This window comes from Phalacrocorax aristotelis, chromosome 6 (genome assembly GCF_949628215.1).
Source record: "Phalacrocorax aristotelis chromosome 6, bGulAri2.1, whole genome shotgun sequence".
Classification (NCBI taxonomy): Eukaryota; Metazoa; Chordata; class Aves; order Suliformes; family Phalacrocoracidae; genus Phalacrocorax; species Phalacrocorax aristotelis.
Genome location: NC_134281.1, coordinates 45,679,252 through 45,694,835, shown reverse-complemented (window position 1 = coordinate 45,694,835; position 15,584 = coordinate 45,679,252). Strand labels below are relative to the sequence as shown.

Genomic DNA, 15,584 nt, shown 5'->3' with positions numbered 1-15,584 from the left:
CATTGGGGAGTGGACTCTGATTCACTGTGCCTCCAGCTGAAGTGGAAACAGTGTACAGCTTGCAGAGGAAACTCTTTTATGGGCAGGTGTGGCTGCATAGTGGCGAGGAAAGAAAATGCTATAGTTACTCAACCCTTTTCTTTCCCCTTTAGCTCCCTGCCCACCACTGCCAGACGATGACCAGTAGTCATCATTTCGCTTGTATAGCTTGCCTCTGCCAAGTCGTACAACTCTGCCAAGTGCTTTAGCTCCCACTGACCCTCTTTTATTGGCAAATTAGACAGGGCACTGCTTGGTCCCTGAACTTGCTCCAGGCTGCTCTGACATAGACTCTGACGCTGTTTCCAAGGGACCCAAAGCTGAGATTTGATTCTCCAGTGACACCGTGTTGCTTGGGGCTTCTCTCTTGTATCAGGAAGTGTGGCCAGCAGGAGCAGGGCAGCGACCGTGCCCCTGTACTTGGCACTGGTGAGGCTGCACCTTCAATACTGTGTTCAGTTTTGGGCACCTCACTACAAGAAAGACATTGAGGTGCTGAAGCGTGTCCAAAGAAGAGCAACAAAGCTGGTGAAGGGTCTGGAGCACAAGTCTGATGAGGAGAGGTTGAGGGAACTGGGGTTGTTTAGCCTGGAGAAAAGGAGGCTCAAGAGAGACCTTATTGCTCTCTGCAACTACCTGAAAGGAGGCTGTAGTGAGGTGAGTGTTGGTCTCTTCTCCCAAATAACAAGTGATAGGACAAGAGGAAATGGCCTGAAGTTGTACCAGGGGAGGTTTAGATTGGGTATGAGGAAAAATTTCTTCACCAAAAGATTTGTCAAGCATTGGAACAGGCTGCCCAGGGAATTGGTTGAGTCACCATCCCTGGAGGTATTTGAGAGATGTGTAGATGTCTCAGGAAAACTGTAGGTGAAATAAAATACCACATTTACTATTTGGTGTGCCCCACTGTCTAGCTTCTCACCAAAACTGAACTGTTTATCAGACCTTTCGTCATAAATAGTAATTTACTAAGCAGCAACTCCTTGAATGAGATCTTGACCTCAGTCTGCTGAGTAATGTTGACTAGAGCCAATGCTAAAGTGCAGCTTAACCTTTATAGTAGATTTAATGAAATCAAATGGGTGGGATTTAGTGCTCAGATTCCTGCTATCCACTAGATTAATTAAGAAAATGTATTGCTTTTCTGCATTGCTAATCTCTCATCTAGCATGAGTTTTGTTAATGCTATAGGAGCAAGGGGAAACATTGGTTGCACTGTAATAGGGATCATTTAGAAAATGAGCCTCTCAATAACTTTCGCTCTTGTAACCATTGTTCTTCCCTCTCTTTTATCACTGTATTTGATAAAAATTCCACCTTTCCGTGTGTCTGTAAAGCACTATGTACAAGCAGAGCACTACATAATAAAAAAATAGTAGCAGCAATGATACTTAGTTCCTCAGCACTTCCCTTGGATGGATCCATATGGAAGAGTAAATACTCTAAAAATTTTTTTTTTATAAAACAGTTGAGTTAAATACATGTACCTCAAATTAATGTGTCGGTCTTCTGTAAAACAATCTCTGTGTTATTAGATTTCTAGGACTGAACTCTTCTCTCAGGCTGAGGTTTCAGAGGCCATTGAGCCAGTTCAACAGCTCATTAATGTCCAATACTTATATTGTCCTAGACTTCAGCACTGTTCCACCCCCCCACCCTAACCTTCCCAGAAAACAAAGGAGAAATGAAAATCAGGTTGATTTTTAACTAGCTGGATGTTTTTAATGGTAATAATTTTCAGTGTTCTTTGTAGATGTATTATGCAGGGAAACAGACACCAGTGGTATGAAGGTCTGACCATTGACAGCAGATCTGTAACTTGTAGGTAGGACATCATGAAGAGTGATTACTTGGAGAGGGCACTACCAAGGATACAGACACTACACTTCTCTTCCTGGTACTGCCCTGAAGCCACTGTCAATGTGGTAAAGCCACACTGTTTCTGTTGTCCTTGATGCTGCTGCGTTGTGTTTGTTCTACAGAACGGGGAGATGAACCCTGCACATAGCACTTGAACTGTCTTGATCTTTCATCTAAGAAGTATGTCCAGAAGTACTTAGTGACAAAAATCCTAATTAAATATGTCCAGTGGTTCAAATGCCTTTGGGGGTGCTACCTCAGCCTCAAGACACTGGGCCGTTAGGATCCAGGGGGATGTTGTGCAGCTAGAATCTAATATACATTGGCTCTTAGGTGACAAATCCTGAGGGGGCTAATAATGAGATTGCTCTGTCTTGGGGATATTCATTAACAAGATCATCATCTGTAATGAGATTATCCTGTCACCAGATAAAGTCATGCTCAGTTCATGCTGTGATGAGAAAGTCCTCAAAAGTAATTAACTATGGAGGTGCAACAGGGGTAACGGTGGTGTGTCAGAAGTATGAACAAAGGTCTGGGTTCAGACAAAGCCCTGTGCTTTTCACGGCCTGCAATGCTCAGTTTTAAGAAGGGACCAGTAGAAGCAATTATCTGAAGGCTGTGGAGTAACACTGGTCATGTCATTTTAAGCAATTGCTCAGAATAGTTTTCAGAAATAAATGCTTGTAACTAGTATGACACAGTAATGACTCATTAACTATTTTGCATTTGTCTTCATATATTTGATGTCAGAGGGAACAGGACAGAAGACATAAAGATTAAGAGACATATTAATTATCACAGTAATTGTATGAAGTAAGTAATACACAGTTACATCACAGGATTTCCTCAAGGTTGATCTCTAGAGCACTAACATTCACAAAACAAGGCCAAAGAATGACAGAAAAAGTAATTTTCTTATTTCATTGGGAGTAAGGAAGTCAGGAGGAATAAGCTTCCAGACAGTTTAACTTAAGATCACTGTATCATGTACAGGTTTTCCCTTTCAATCTAGTTTTCATCAGACACTCTTGACTACATAAAAACTTCCCCAACAGTTTCACAAGCTTCTTCTACGACTGAACAAAGATGTTCCCATGCCATCTACTACTACGCTCTCATGAAACACAATGGAATGAAAAACAGCGTACCTTTAATTCTTGTCAAGCCACAGAATCTGGTTAGGCTTGCAATAACAGGACAGACATTTGATTCGTAGATTAAAATCATTTGACTTACTGTGTAGCTAAGTAGCTTCCACATATATGTTTCATGTGTAGCTTCCATAAGATGTTTTAATGATTGTCAAATGGACAAAACAGGATTAAGACTATGAAAAACAACCTGCATCTTTTCTGAATAATTACAGTATATCTCACTCATTTAATCAGCCTGGCAAAAAAATTTCCACAGAAGTATGATTTCATGTTCAGGGACCATTTCTTAGTTTGTACAGAAGAACAGCCTCCAAAATTGTTTTATATGCTGTAGAGTTGTGCAAATATTTGTCCTATAGTGCTTATATATCGGTGGCTTTCAAGCCTCTTCAAAGTTGTGTTTTGATAATCGGAAGATCTCTACACATTGCAAACATGATGCTTCACAATATTATCAGGTTTACAATCTTTCTAAGGTTTATAGTTTTATTCTTAACAAGTGAAAGATATTTGGCTTTTTTACTGGAACTTAGGTAATTCTAAATCTACTCTGCTGTGTTTTCTAGGAAATAAGCTGTTCTGATGCAGCCAAATCTCTTTTGTCTCTTCTCTGAACTATCTAACCATATTTTTATTGGAGAAAGAAAGTCAGAAAGCCAGTAAACCAAACAGCAGCATCTCGATCAAAAGCTGGATATGGCCAATAATTCAAAAAAGTTTATTTACTTGCAATATTTTAGTGGGACAGGTATTTAAGACAATTATTTCACTAAGACTTCAATTGTTTCATTGCTGATTGTTAATAAAAAAAGTTCTAGCCAAATTATTTTACCTGGGATGGCTTGATTAAAGTTTGTTTACTTTTTTAGAGAGTCTCCATGTGATTTATGAAAGGTTATAATAAATTATTTCTTTATGGGATCCTTGTTGAGGGAGGAAGGTGAAGAGCAAAGCCAGGATCAGTGGAAGATCTAGTGAAACCTAGATTAAGCTTTTAAGGGGAAACTAGAAGAGAAGACGAAGACCTCAACAACTCCAGGAATTATTATTATGTGTGACTCATTGAAAATGCAAAGTTAGTTACCACGTTGTTTAAAATATTGGTAATAGCACAAACCAATGAAAGTATTAAGTAGTAAATTTCATGTCTGCTTTGAAAGAAATCTGTGTAACAGCCTACCCCATCCCAAACTACTATAGCAATTTTTGTAATGAGGAAGGGAATTATTTCAATATCATGGAAATCTAATTAGTCCCATGCAAACAAGTAGCTAAATGCTTATGAGCATCTCTAGGCTTGTTCTGGCTGTCTGTGATAAGCATCAGATTACTTATGAAGTATTCTATTTACAAATAAAAATAAAACTTTTTATCTTCTCTGCAATTCTCTATTTCTTTCTGTTGCTCTCTGATAAGAATCACATTTTTGGACCTGTCTCAAAATCAAAACCTATATCCCCAGAAAGGGAAAATACAAGAAGCTGCTCTAAGACCCCATTCTGCATGTTTATTTTGTCTTCCGCTCCACCAGAAGCCATCTGGATGTTGCTTCGAAATAGATGGATTATGGATAAAGTTATCAGAAGGGATTAGTGTGATTAGAAAGACATTAATCCTGTCAAGAAGTAATGGTCAAGTATTAACCACCAACAGTTGTTCCTAGAATCATGTTTGTTTTCATTCATCCCGTACCCTCCCTCACATTCTCATTTTGTAATTGCATGCCATAGAAAAGACCTTCCTAAGCAAGTTCCCCAGTGAGGCTGGGAAGCTCCTCTACCAGCTACATTAGAGATTATTATATTACAGTTGAGCATCATGAAAGTGAAGTGCTGGCTTCACTAATGCTGTTTGATCATGCAGGCAGGCTGTCGCTTACCTTTTTGTCAAGGTCAGTGCCTTCAAGTTTTAACATGGTAATAACCTCCATTTCCATAGCACAAGCCATTTCATCATCTTAAAATGCTTTACTAATACAACCTACTATCATATAGGAAGGCAGTAACTCCATTTTATAGACAAGGAAACAAAGAAATTAAGGCACTTTAAATAAAGACATACAATTTGCAGTGAAGAAAGATATGACTGAAGCGATCTCTGTATCGCAGTGGACCATCAGAGTTTTCCTCATCTGTGCCCACCTATCTGTGCTTCCGTGACAGGCTGCTTCACTTCCACGGAGGCACCATTCATGGAGGAATAGTTTGCAACAAATAAGACTATTTACAGTAATGAGTGAAAAAGATAAGCAACTTTCTCTGGCTCTTTCTATAGTCAAATGCTTGATTTTGCTTTTAGCCTCTAGTGTAGTTAAAATTATTTCAGAAGTGAGAAAGAGGGATCAGAATGACTTTTTCTTTCCAGGGTATTCTTTTGCTTTCTTCTAACATGACAGAACACCTACAGAGCAACACACTGCCATGGCTGCGATAGAGAAGCCTCCTGCTCTCATAACATGCTGGAGTGACAGCAGTACTGGCAGGAGGACTGTAGCCTGTCTCTGTCTTTTCTTCACCCAACATGGTCTGCCTTTCATTACAGTTTAGTTTTTTCATCTCCAAATGTCGTATCACACTTCACAGGAAGAAAATGCCTCCTGCCCAGACACATGCAAACACCTAGTTAGCACACCTGTTGGTCTGTACCTGTATACCTATTACAGACAATCAAGTGGCATCTTGGTTGGAAGCTGGTGCCACCCTACACCTCCAGTCCCATCCCCCCACATTTGAGTAATGCCTGAACCTCTCATGTGGCATGACACCATTTGTCTAAGTACACAGGAAGATAAAATCTTCCAATAATCCATATTCACACCCTGATCTAAGCTGAAGCAGGTACGTGTTGTGCATTTGCAGGACAGCCCATCTGTACAGGTGAACACTCTTTCTGTGTACGTTTGGTACAGTCCAGACAGGCCATAAAATGACACCTAGACTCTCTGTGAATTTCACTCAGACTCAACAGTTTTGCAGACTACCAGTGTACCTAACAGGCTTCTGCTGACCTGAACACAACTAAGAAACTATCATGACCACTTCAGTCAGTGGAATGATCCCCAATGTCTTGTACTATTAAACATTTCATAGTATTACTGCCTGATTTTCAAAGGAAATGAGAAGTCTAGAATCCTCCTGAAGGTCCAGGGGGCTACTAAGGTTCATCTCCTTTGAAAATCAAGTAACATGAAATAGCATTTTTAAAGTTTAGATATCTTGCTATGAATGAAAATGTGTCTATGCTAAAAAAAAAACACCCCCAACAATCAAAACCAAATACAAAGAAGTGGAAGCTCTTTTACAAATAGGACCTTTGCAGCGGTTTCTGTATGGTTAGATTATCGGCCATAAATAGCAATTGAAATGTGAATTAACTTTTCAGAGAGACTCAGTATATAGCTGTTTGACTAAACACAGTGGGACCTCAAAGGTGTCAGGCGTGATGGAAAGTCTGGCTCCTGATCTTCAAACAACAACAAATGAACAATATGTTAGAAGACCTCACTATCCGCTGTACAGTATTTGCAGTGACTGTGTTTAACTTTACAGATAGGCTGCTGGAAAAGAAACGGAAAGCTACAAAAGCAACTAAATCTACATTTCTAGTACATCATAACATGCAGCTTTTTGAGTTTCTGCTTTTTAAATAATGCTTTATAAAATAGTAAGAGTTTTATTTTTTATCCAAAATGTTGAGACCTCCTTTGCGTTATTTATTATCTAACACTTGTAACTGTTAACAATAAACTGACATATATAGCAAAAACCCTGCCAGGAATTCACATCATGCATTGTATTTTCTTAGTGTGCAATGGGAAATCTGTTTTTATGGACTAATGTAAACGAGGCAGGACTTTGTACAGCACACAGTGAAGATCAATGTCCAATGGCTAGCCCATCACTGCTTCCTCCCAAATAGCCCAATATGTGATGCTACTGTGATACATCTATGAATGCTGGAAGGGGTGAAAAGCAACCTTTGATCACCGATTGATAAAGGAGATCTGAGACACTGTAGTATAGCTCATGCAGAGTTCAGGCTGGCTTGCTGACTTTAGCTGTTCTGATTAAAAAAAAAAAAGTGTTTCCTAAATTCAAAGGTCAGGATGCAAACAAAAACAAATTAGCTATTAAATACGGATGTGCAGTTTCACAGCTGTGGAAAGAGCCAAGAATCTTAATAATACTTGATTTTCTGTTCTGTCAGTTCTTTCAAGTGTTTTTAGATTAAGAAAAGGGCAAAAGGATTTGAAATACAAATTTGGATTATAAACAAATGTCAGATTTATTCAACTGTTTATAGTTCATACATGTTTCTATCCTAAGGAAACAGAGGGAATTGAGCCAGCCCCTCAAGCTTCACATGTCATTGCTGGGTTTTTTTGCAAGGCACTAAGTACTTGAGAGCTCTTCAAGGACTACAGAAAAATTCTGTCAGGTCACAAACTGCTCATACCCCATCTGTAATCACTTCAGTGCTTTCCACACCTATTCATTTTGTGACCGTAGTGTCTATTGCACATCACTAGGTCCCTACTGACACAGCCTAAATAATTTGTACTGAGTTGGTCCAATTTTGTCATTATGACATGCATATCTCTGCAACATGTCATTTTTCACTGAAACAGTTTGGACCTCTAGGTTGCACAAGCAAAAGAAAACACTAGAAGACAGTATGGGATCTGAGTATTAGACTCCCTATTCCTAAACACAGCTAAAAACATAATAAAGTTACAGATTATAATGTAGTGAAGTGTCTGAGGCATGGAGGAGGGATTCTTAATAGGGTTTCCTAAGGAGGTGGAATGGAATTTTCCCCTATAAACTCAGGCAATCTCAAAGCATCCTCTGAGAACTTTTGGAGTAATCTGACACCAGTTCTGCAATATAATAACGATATGGATAATTTAAATGGATATTTAAAGTATAATGGTGTTAAGTGAAATTGCTCTCTGACCAGTTCTTCTTACCCTTGGGTAATCCTCCCCTTTCAGTTTCATCCAAGTACAGTTTTGCTTTTCACTCTGCAGGTAAATATATTTATCCCCTCTAGTCACCTCCTTAAAACTCACATCTCTGGACTGACTTTCTCCACAATAAAGATTGTAGATCACATATCCTAGGAAAGGGCTAACAGCTTGTTTGCACTGGGGTGAAGTTTATTTTCATTATTATTTACATTACAGTGATACACATGACAGGTAGGTCAGAAATGAGACATTATACACACTTTACTTTATGATTCAGATACCCCACAGATTTTTCCATACTAACCCAGCAGGTTTACCCTCCTCTGTTGGGGAAGACCTGCTCCCGAGTGCCAATATTTTTCTACTGGCAAGGTAACACAGGTGAAATAGAAGGAAAAGTCCAGAGTCTAATAACGTGAAGAGAAAGCCCTGTGTTTCCAAGAGCAATTTAATTCTATGGGAAAATACAGCTGCCTTGGTACATTATAAAACATTGTTCTGAGCAGGCTCCTCAGAGAGCTGTAGCTCTCTGAGCTACATTTTGCAGCTGCTCCTCAACACCTCACTAGATAATACAGTACATAAATTTGATTGCACTTGATTATGTCCCAGTTTGGCAGCTGCACAAGCATAAGAACAGAGCGACTGGTATTTAGGAAAGAATGACCAGAAGGAATAGTTTAACTCACACATAGCAGAAAAGACCAAGCCAAAACTGACAAAACACTTATGTTATCTATCCTTTCCCATTCAGTCTACAGTTAAATTACATGAATTTGTCAGGACAACATAGAAAGTATCTCTCAGTACCAGGAATGGATTAGAAGAAATAGTACTGCACATATTGTCATTCACATAAACCTCTGTTATTGGGTGAATTAATTTTGGCTCTCCCATTGGTTCAAATTTAATTATAAGTAAGAAAAAAGATAGATTTCACAGCCTTTTAGAGACCTGCATTTTCCTTCTGAGTAGACATTATATTGACCATATCAGGCACTGATTTATAATCATGGTAGAAGATTTAGATTGCAGATTTTGGTACTGGCCTCTGAGTGTTTGGGTCAAATTTTTCATCCCTAACAAACTGTAAGCTTAAGCAGTAAAACAGGCAAATAATCTCCAGTCTGTGGTCTATTACCAGTTTTACCTACAGCTGTCAGCAAGCAAACAGTGCATGACACCATTTACACAAGCTAATGGACTGTCTCACAGCATGATTTTAACCAAACCCTAAACTCCCAAAGAATATACTGTTGCAGTAAAGTTACTTAGGGTATGTCTGCACAGACAACTGCAGATGGATGTGAACTCGCTCTGCCTTCACCCTGAGCTGCCAAGGCTGGTCCGGAAGCCATATAGCCACATTAGTCCTTCACATACGAGCTTGGGCGCAAAGCCATGCTAATGCGGCTATATGGCTTCCGGCATGGGTCTGGCACCAGTCTGCCCAGTTTGGCTTGTGGGCTAAGTGAGTTCACATCTGCTTGCGCCCCAAGCCTCTCCACCTCCTCCTGCAGAGTTTATCCAGTTGTCAACTCTTCAAATATAACTGAGTCCTGAGAGGCAAAATTTGGTATGGCACAGTACAGCTGAACAATGACAGAATTCCATTAAAACAGAATGAGCAATATTTTTTATTAGTGGGATGTTAAAATGACAGTGCATTCCCCAAAACAGAGAACCATGAAAAAAACTGATATGAGGAAAAGGGTACCACAGTGGAGTAGGTTCTAATTAAATATTAGGCTTTAACAGCATGAGTAAGAATGACCCACTCAGGAATCTGAGCAGAAGGATAAGGGATTACCAGAACTGATGGCATTATGGACAGGAATCCCCTTAAAGAAAGACAGTTCTATATTTGGCATATCGTATTTAATTCAGCAACAAAACGCCAATAGTAACAAATATTTATTACTACCCCTAAATGAGCCTTCAAACAAATATAAAATTTTATTAGCATATACTTGCTTGTATCAGGCACAACATACTTAGTGGAACGAAGTTTATAATTTTAAAAAATACAGGTCAAATCAGTTATTTATATTTGACTGTAAAGGGAACAATCTTTCTTTAAAAGATTCTGCCCATGGGAAAGGATCAAATGTCTGCTAAACATTATTTCTTAATTGGCTAGAAAACAGCTAGTGGTAAACACATTAAAAATGTAATAATTATCCTAAGCTTAAAGAAAACAAACTGCACTTTCTAAAAGGAATATTTACTGGGGGTAACCGTGTTAGAACCCTGGAGAAGCCTTTTAGGCAGCTGAACAGTTCAATTCTGCCCTGATAACTTTTTCCCACAAGTAGTTTCAGTGCTTACTGTTAATCATAGTCTTAGAAAACTGGGCCCTCTATCTATTACCAGATAAAAACTTAAGTCATATAAGCAAGCAAGGTGTTGAAATAAAGGACGCAATATTCTATTACATAGACAGGTAGACATATAAGACAAAGAGAACTCAGTAAGTTCAGCTGGTGTAAACCTGTGCAACTCTGGCTTTAGCCTTCTCTTCTGAAAAAGTAAGGCTTATCCAGTCAAACTCTATGTGTGTGAGAGCCCTTACTAAAAATATTTTAATTAATTTTTCTTTCAAATTACACAAAGGGGATGGAAGGCTCCAAAACAGAAAATTAGGTTCCTGTAACGTCTGTGAAACTATATGGCTGAATACAGGAAAGAAATAATCTGTGCACTTCTAGTATTATCTTGAAATAAGAACCAGGGGCTGCAAGTCCTGCCTCTTCTCTAACCTGCCTTACAGATCTGTGGCGCACACATTTTGCAATTAGTCTTTGAAGATGCAGGAGGTCTGGTGCTTGTGGCGGTCCTGCCTGCTCAGAGCTCTGCAGCGTGCTGGGAGCCAGACCTCCTCTCCCCTGCGAGCTCACTGGCACCTCTGCCCTTTGAACACGGCGCTGAATTTCCTTTCTGGGGCAAATGCCACAGTGTAAGCTCTCTGCCTACTGGAAGGAATCCATGCCAACAAGAAGCATTATAAATGCCACAGCAGTGGCAAATCTCTCAGTCAGAATTTGCAGGTTTTTCAAAACCTCAGTCACAACAAGATACGAAGTTGTAACAAATCAGGTTTCAGTAACCGCGTCCCCACAATCTTAAACCAATGCAGTCATACTGACTGAAAATCAAGTTTCTGGCCCACTGGAAGTCAATCAGTACAAAACTGGTAACCTGAGATGAAGGCAACAAGGCAGGGAACAGGCACAAGGGCAAAGACGCTCGGAAGGGAGGTGACAGAGCGTGAGTTACGGCACAGTACCTGCCAGCACGGCTGGCCTGTGCTCAGGCCAGCGCCTGCGCCTGGCACTGCGGGCACCGACAGGATTTGGTCAGAGGGTTTATATTATCTTTAGCAAATGTGAGAAGATATTGATGAGAAAGTTGTGTGTTTATTCCTCTCCCAGTTTTTTGCTTTGTGCACAGCACAAAGACATTGTCACCAGATTTTATTATTTCAAGCATTTAAGAAGTTGAGAACTGAAAGTGATGCACAGGGATATCCGCCTATTGACTTGCGGGGGGTGGGGGGTGGGAAGAGTTTACAATTATCCATACTGAAAAAGAGTAGATATTTTATAATTTTCTGGGTAGGCAGCACTGTTAGAAAACGCCTTTGACGAAGGGCCCCCCAGACGCAGAGGTCCTCCCTGCACCGCAGTGACTTAACACCGCCAGCAACCTCGAGGTTCCTCACCCTTCCAGGCAGAGCCACCTCCTGGCTAGAGGGTGTAATACAGACCGAGCCTCCACACGCCGGGAAATGCATCGGATGGAAAGATGGTTTAACAAACATGAGCACCTTGGGCCAGCTGATCAGCAGCTGTCTGTCTGAAGACCTGGGAGCCATGGTTTTTTAAACATATCAGACCTCAGGGCAGGATGTACCGAGATTCACCTCTGTCACTGCCACGTATGCGTGCGCCTGTTTGAAACCCTGAGATATGTGCTGAAACCTTTTCCATATAAGGGAGAAAATATAATTTTTGCATTGCAGTTGTCATAGGAGGATCAAGGCCTCTGTCCCAAAGAGAATCAGGGAGCTTCAGATCTCCTGCAGTCGATCTGTCAGGCTTGTAGAGAAGATCCCCTTGTCCAGCTGTAGTAAGATCTCAGGCAGAGTGTGCGTAACTATAAATTCAGATTTGGCTCCTATTCTCTCTGAGCTCTCTTAATGTTCCCATTCCCAGGTTTAAAGGTAGTATCCTATGTTTATACATATATATAAGTACTGCACATCTGGTAACTGCAGGGTCTAAAATTTATCTTGTAACACTCTCCTACTGAGTATTCCTACAGCAGATACAAACCATCAGACTATTTATTATAATTTCTTTCTTTATGTTGCTAATAGAAGCAGCACCCTTTGTTATGTAGGTACCTCTTCTCATCACCAAGAAGAGCAAACTCTATACAGAGACACTTGGTACTAATAGGTATGAACAGGGCTAAACCTCAGGCAAAGGATGGGGGAAATCTTTTAGAGTCATTGTATGATGCAATGAAGCTTGTTTATGTAACCAGATAACTGAAATAATATCAACCCCCATCCTTAATGAAGGTCCATGTCATAACAAAAACAAAAGCACATGAGGGGCTCAAACTGGAAGGCTAGTTTTACTGGCAGTTGCTTTTTCAAGATTTTTCTGTCTGTGGTGAAACAAAAAGTAAGACCACAGGTGATAGTAGATATCAGAAACAGGTACAGGAGCTCTGGTATACAGCACTTCTAAGTGCTGGGAAAGAGTTGGGTAAGACAAGGAACTGTACCTTGAAGAAACAATCTCCTGTTGTTTGACTGATTTCTTCTGCATTCAAGGAACTTTTAAAATAAGCACAGGTCAATCAGAGATACCTGACTATATCATCAGTTTCCCCTTCCTAATGGATACAATATGCAAAGTTCTTGTTTTAATTCTTTACCTATCAGGTCAAAAGAGGGAAAGTACAAATTTTCAGCCACTTCCGTTTGAGGTTGGATTTGTGCTAGTGATGTGTAAACGCAAGATTTTCTACTCTATTATCAGTCTTCTGAGCCACATGCTTGCTGCCTTTTACTTCTGCCACAACCCTTCAAGGTAAACTCTGGAGTTGGAGACACTGTATTTTGCACTGAGTGCCCCTTTTAACCCTCCTTTCTCATCTTCCCTTTTCTTTACAAGTATCTTTTTTAGTCATTAGTTCTAGAAAAAACTTGCACTAACTGCAACTAGGAGAGTAAAATTAGAGCTTGGTGCTGTACCCCTAGCTTTTCTTTTACCCAGAGTAATTTAGAAGATAATTTAAATGGCATTGATCCCACAGGACAGATAGAGAATATTCCAAATGCACAAAGAAATTTAGTTTCAATGTGTATGCAGGCTGGTAAAAACACAGAGCACTGGTTTACTCATTTTATGAAATATATGTGTGGGAAATACTGCACTTGGTGTGGAAAATAAAAGGACTGTACAAGAATGTAATTATATCTGGAGTATTTTTTGTTTGCGAAAACCTGAAATTCCAGTATGCAATAGCAAGTGATGGTTAGTTTGTTATACAGGGAGATAGACCTGCTGTCTTACAATGACAGCTAATCCCTTTGAAGATCTGTGAGTTTCTTCTCTTTCTTCCTCAGAGGATGGAGACCATCAGTTCTAACAGTGCGGCTCAGAGGTTCATTCCTGACACATCTGTAGGTAACCTAGAGCTATCACAGGCTATGCCAGAGCAGCTCTTCCCCACTGTGCTGCTTCTCCTCCCGGCATCTCTAAAAAACAAGGGGATTTAAAGAACTATACATTTAAGGGAAGGGCATGTGACTTCGCTCCAACCCTTTTCTGTCCTTACTACGCCACTTCCTCATGTGAGATTCTTGTTGTCCTTGGAAATTGGTCCTTTCACCTCTCAAAAAATCTAACATATTTTGTCTTAGTGTTCTCTAGCTGCATGGGACAGACCAGATACGAGTCTGTGGTCAGACTATGGCCAGTTCAAGGCATGCAAGCACCATGAATCGGCTTCATTCTGTGAAAAACCATTAGAAGGTAGATGTAAACGTAGATGATTTAAAAACTAAATTATTGCTGACTTGTAATTATTTTCAGCAACTCTCAGTGATCTGAAGTCTCGAAACATATCTTTTTCTTAAAATGGAGGATGAGTTTTTGGCATATGTGTTCGGTTCTAGAAGATGAGTCTTCAAGGAAAGGCACCAAAGAGTGCAAGAATTTTTTCCTTAGATCTGGTTAGGTAAAGTTAGCTTTGTCACTCTCCATCTCTCCTTATCTCTTCTCTCAGCTTTGGGCTGAGAGCTTTTGGCCACCCAACTGGTATTTGTGATTGTAGTCAGTTGGAAGACAAGACAAATTTAGAGGAGAGAAAAAGCTATCCTAAATTATGCCCACCCACCGCAAAGGGAGTTACCATGCAGCAGCCCTCAGCACCAGGACCTAGATCGTTAATTTTGCCACCAATAAAGTGGCACTACTAAAGGGTCTGCCTTTATGTACTAAGAAATCACTTTCACTTCCAGCTGAAGCCAGGCATATATTATTAGTTCACTGGAGACACGTTGGGGCTTTTTCAGTATTCATCACACTACAACATGTCTCAAAATACTGCACAAGGCTATAAAGTAACTGTGCTTTTTCATCTTATTTGTATGGTGTATTATTTCAATTGTTTAGATTTAAGGTAGGCTTTTTGATAAGATGCATTATTTATTCCATATATTTAACTTCTAGTCAGGTTGAAGGGAAACGTCCTCCCATTACAAGGAAAGAAGAAAACATAAATATAAAAAAAAACCATGAGTTTTTAAGAAAATAATACCTATATGAGGTATTGCATAAATGTTCCTACTGATTAAAAAAGATGTTCATAGCTCCACTCTAAATATGAACATACAGGAGTCAGAAATGGTCCTGGCACTTTGACATGAATTCAGTTAAACCCAAAATAGTGGTGATGACATGTCTCATTTAGGAAACTTCAAAAGTTATTGGAACAATCATTGTCCTCACTTACCTTGAGACAACTAGTGGGAGAATCAACATTTTCAGCATCCTCATCAGTAACTCGCCAGGAAACTGGAAATAACTGATTTCCTAGAAATACATGGAGAAATGCTTATTGTTTTGAGAAAAAGACTATCTGTCTTCACAAATCTTGCTAGAGTTGTGGATCAGATGACACAGGTAAAATCTGCAGCTTTGGTATATAAGGTGGCAAAGATAGCAGGTTTTGAAAGGTCATTTTAAAATTAATTAGATTACATATTGTGTTGTAATTCAAAAAAACACACAACATTGTTCATTCCTTTACAAAGGAAGACAAAAATTAAATACGCCGTCTCTTGGGGACTACTCTTAATTGGTCTCTTCATTCTGCATTTTGTGTGTTTTGCTAGATGTGTATGAAGGTACTGCTGGGACATAAAAGATGTTCAGACTGCAGTTGGCAGTAGCAGAACAAAGAATTGTTTTAGTTTAGTCACATTTACTAAGTGCCGTATTTTTTAGTTGAGATTTATATTTTGTGCTCAAACAATGCAT

The 15,584-nt window shown here is 39.6% G+C and overlaps 1 protein-coding gene across 2 annotated transcripts in view; it reads right to left on the bottom strand.

The window, feature by feature from the left end:
* SLC1A7 (solute carrier family 1 member 7) overlaps positions 1-15,584 on the bottom strand; it is a 57,817-nt gene that overhangs the window by 39,663 nt on the left and 2,570 nt on the right. For both annotated transcript variants that reach the window (XM_075097596.1, XM_075097597.1), the window contains one exon: positions 15,058-15,137. In XM_075097596.1, the coding sequence (XP_074953697.1) occupies positions 15,058-15,137 (80 nt within the window). The remainder of the gene's footprint in view (positions 1-15,057; positions 15,138-15,584) is intronic.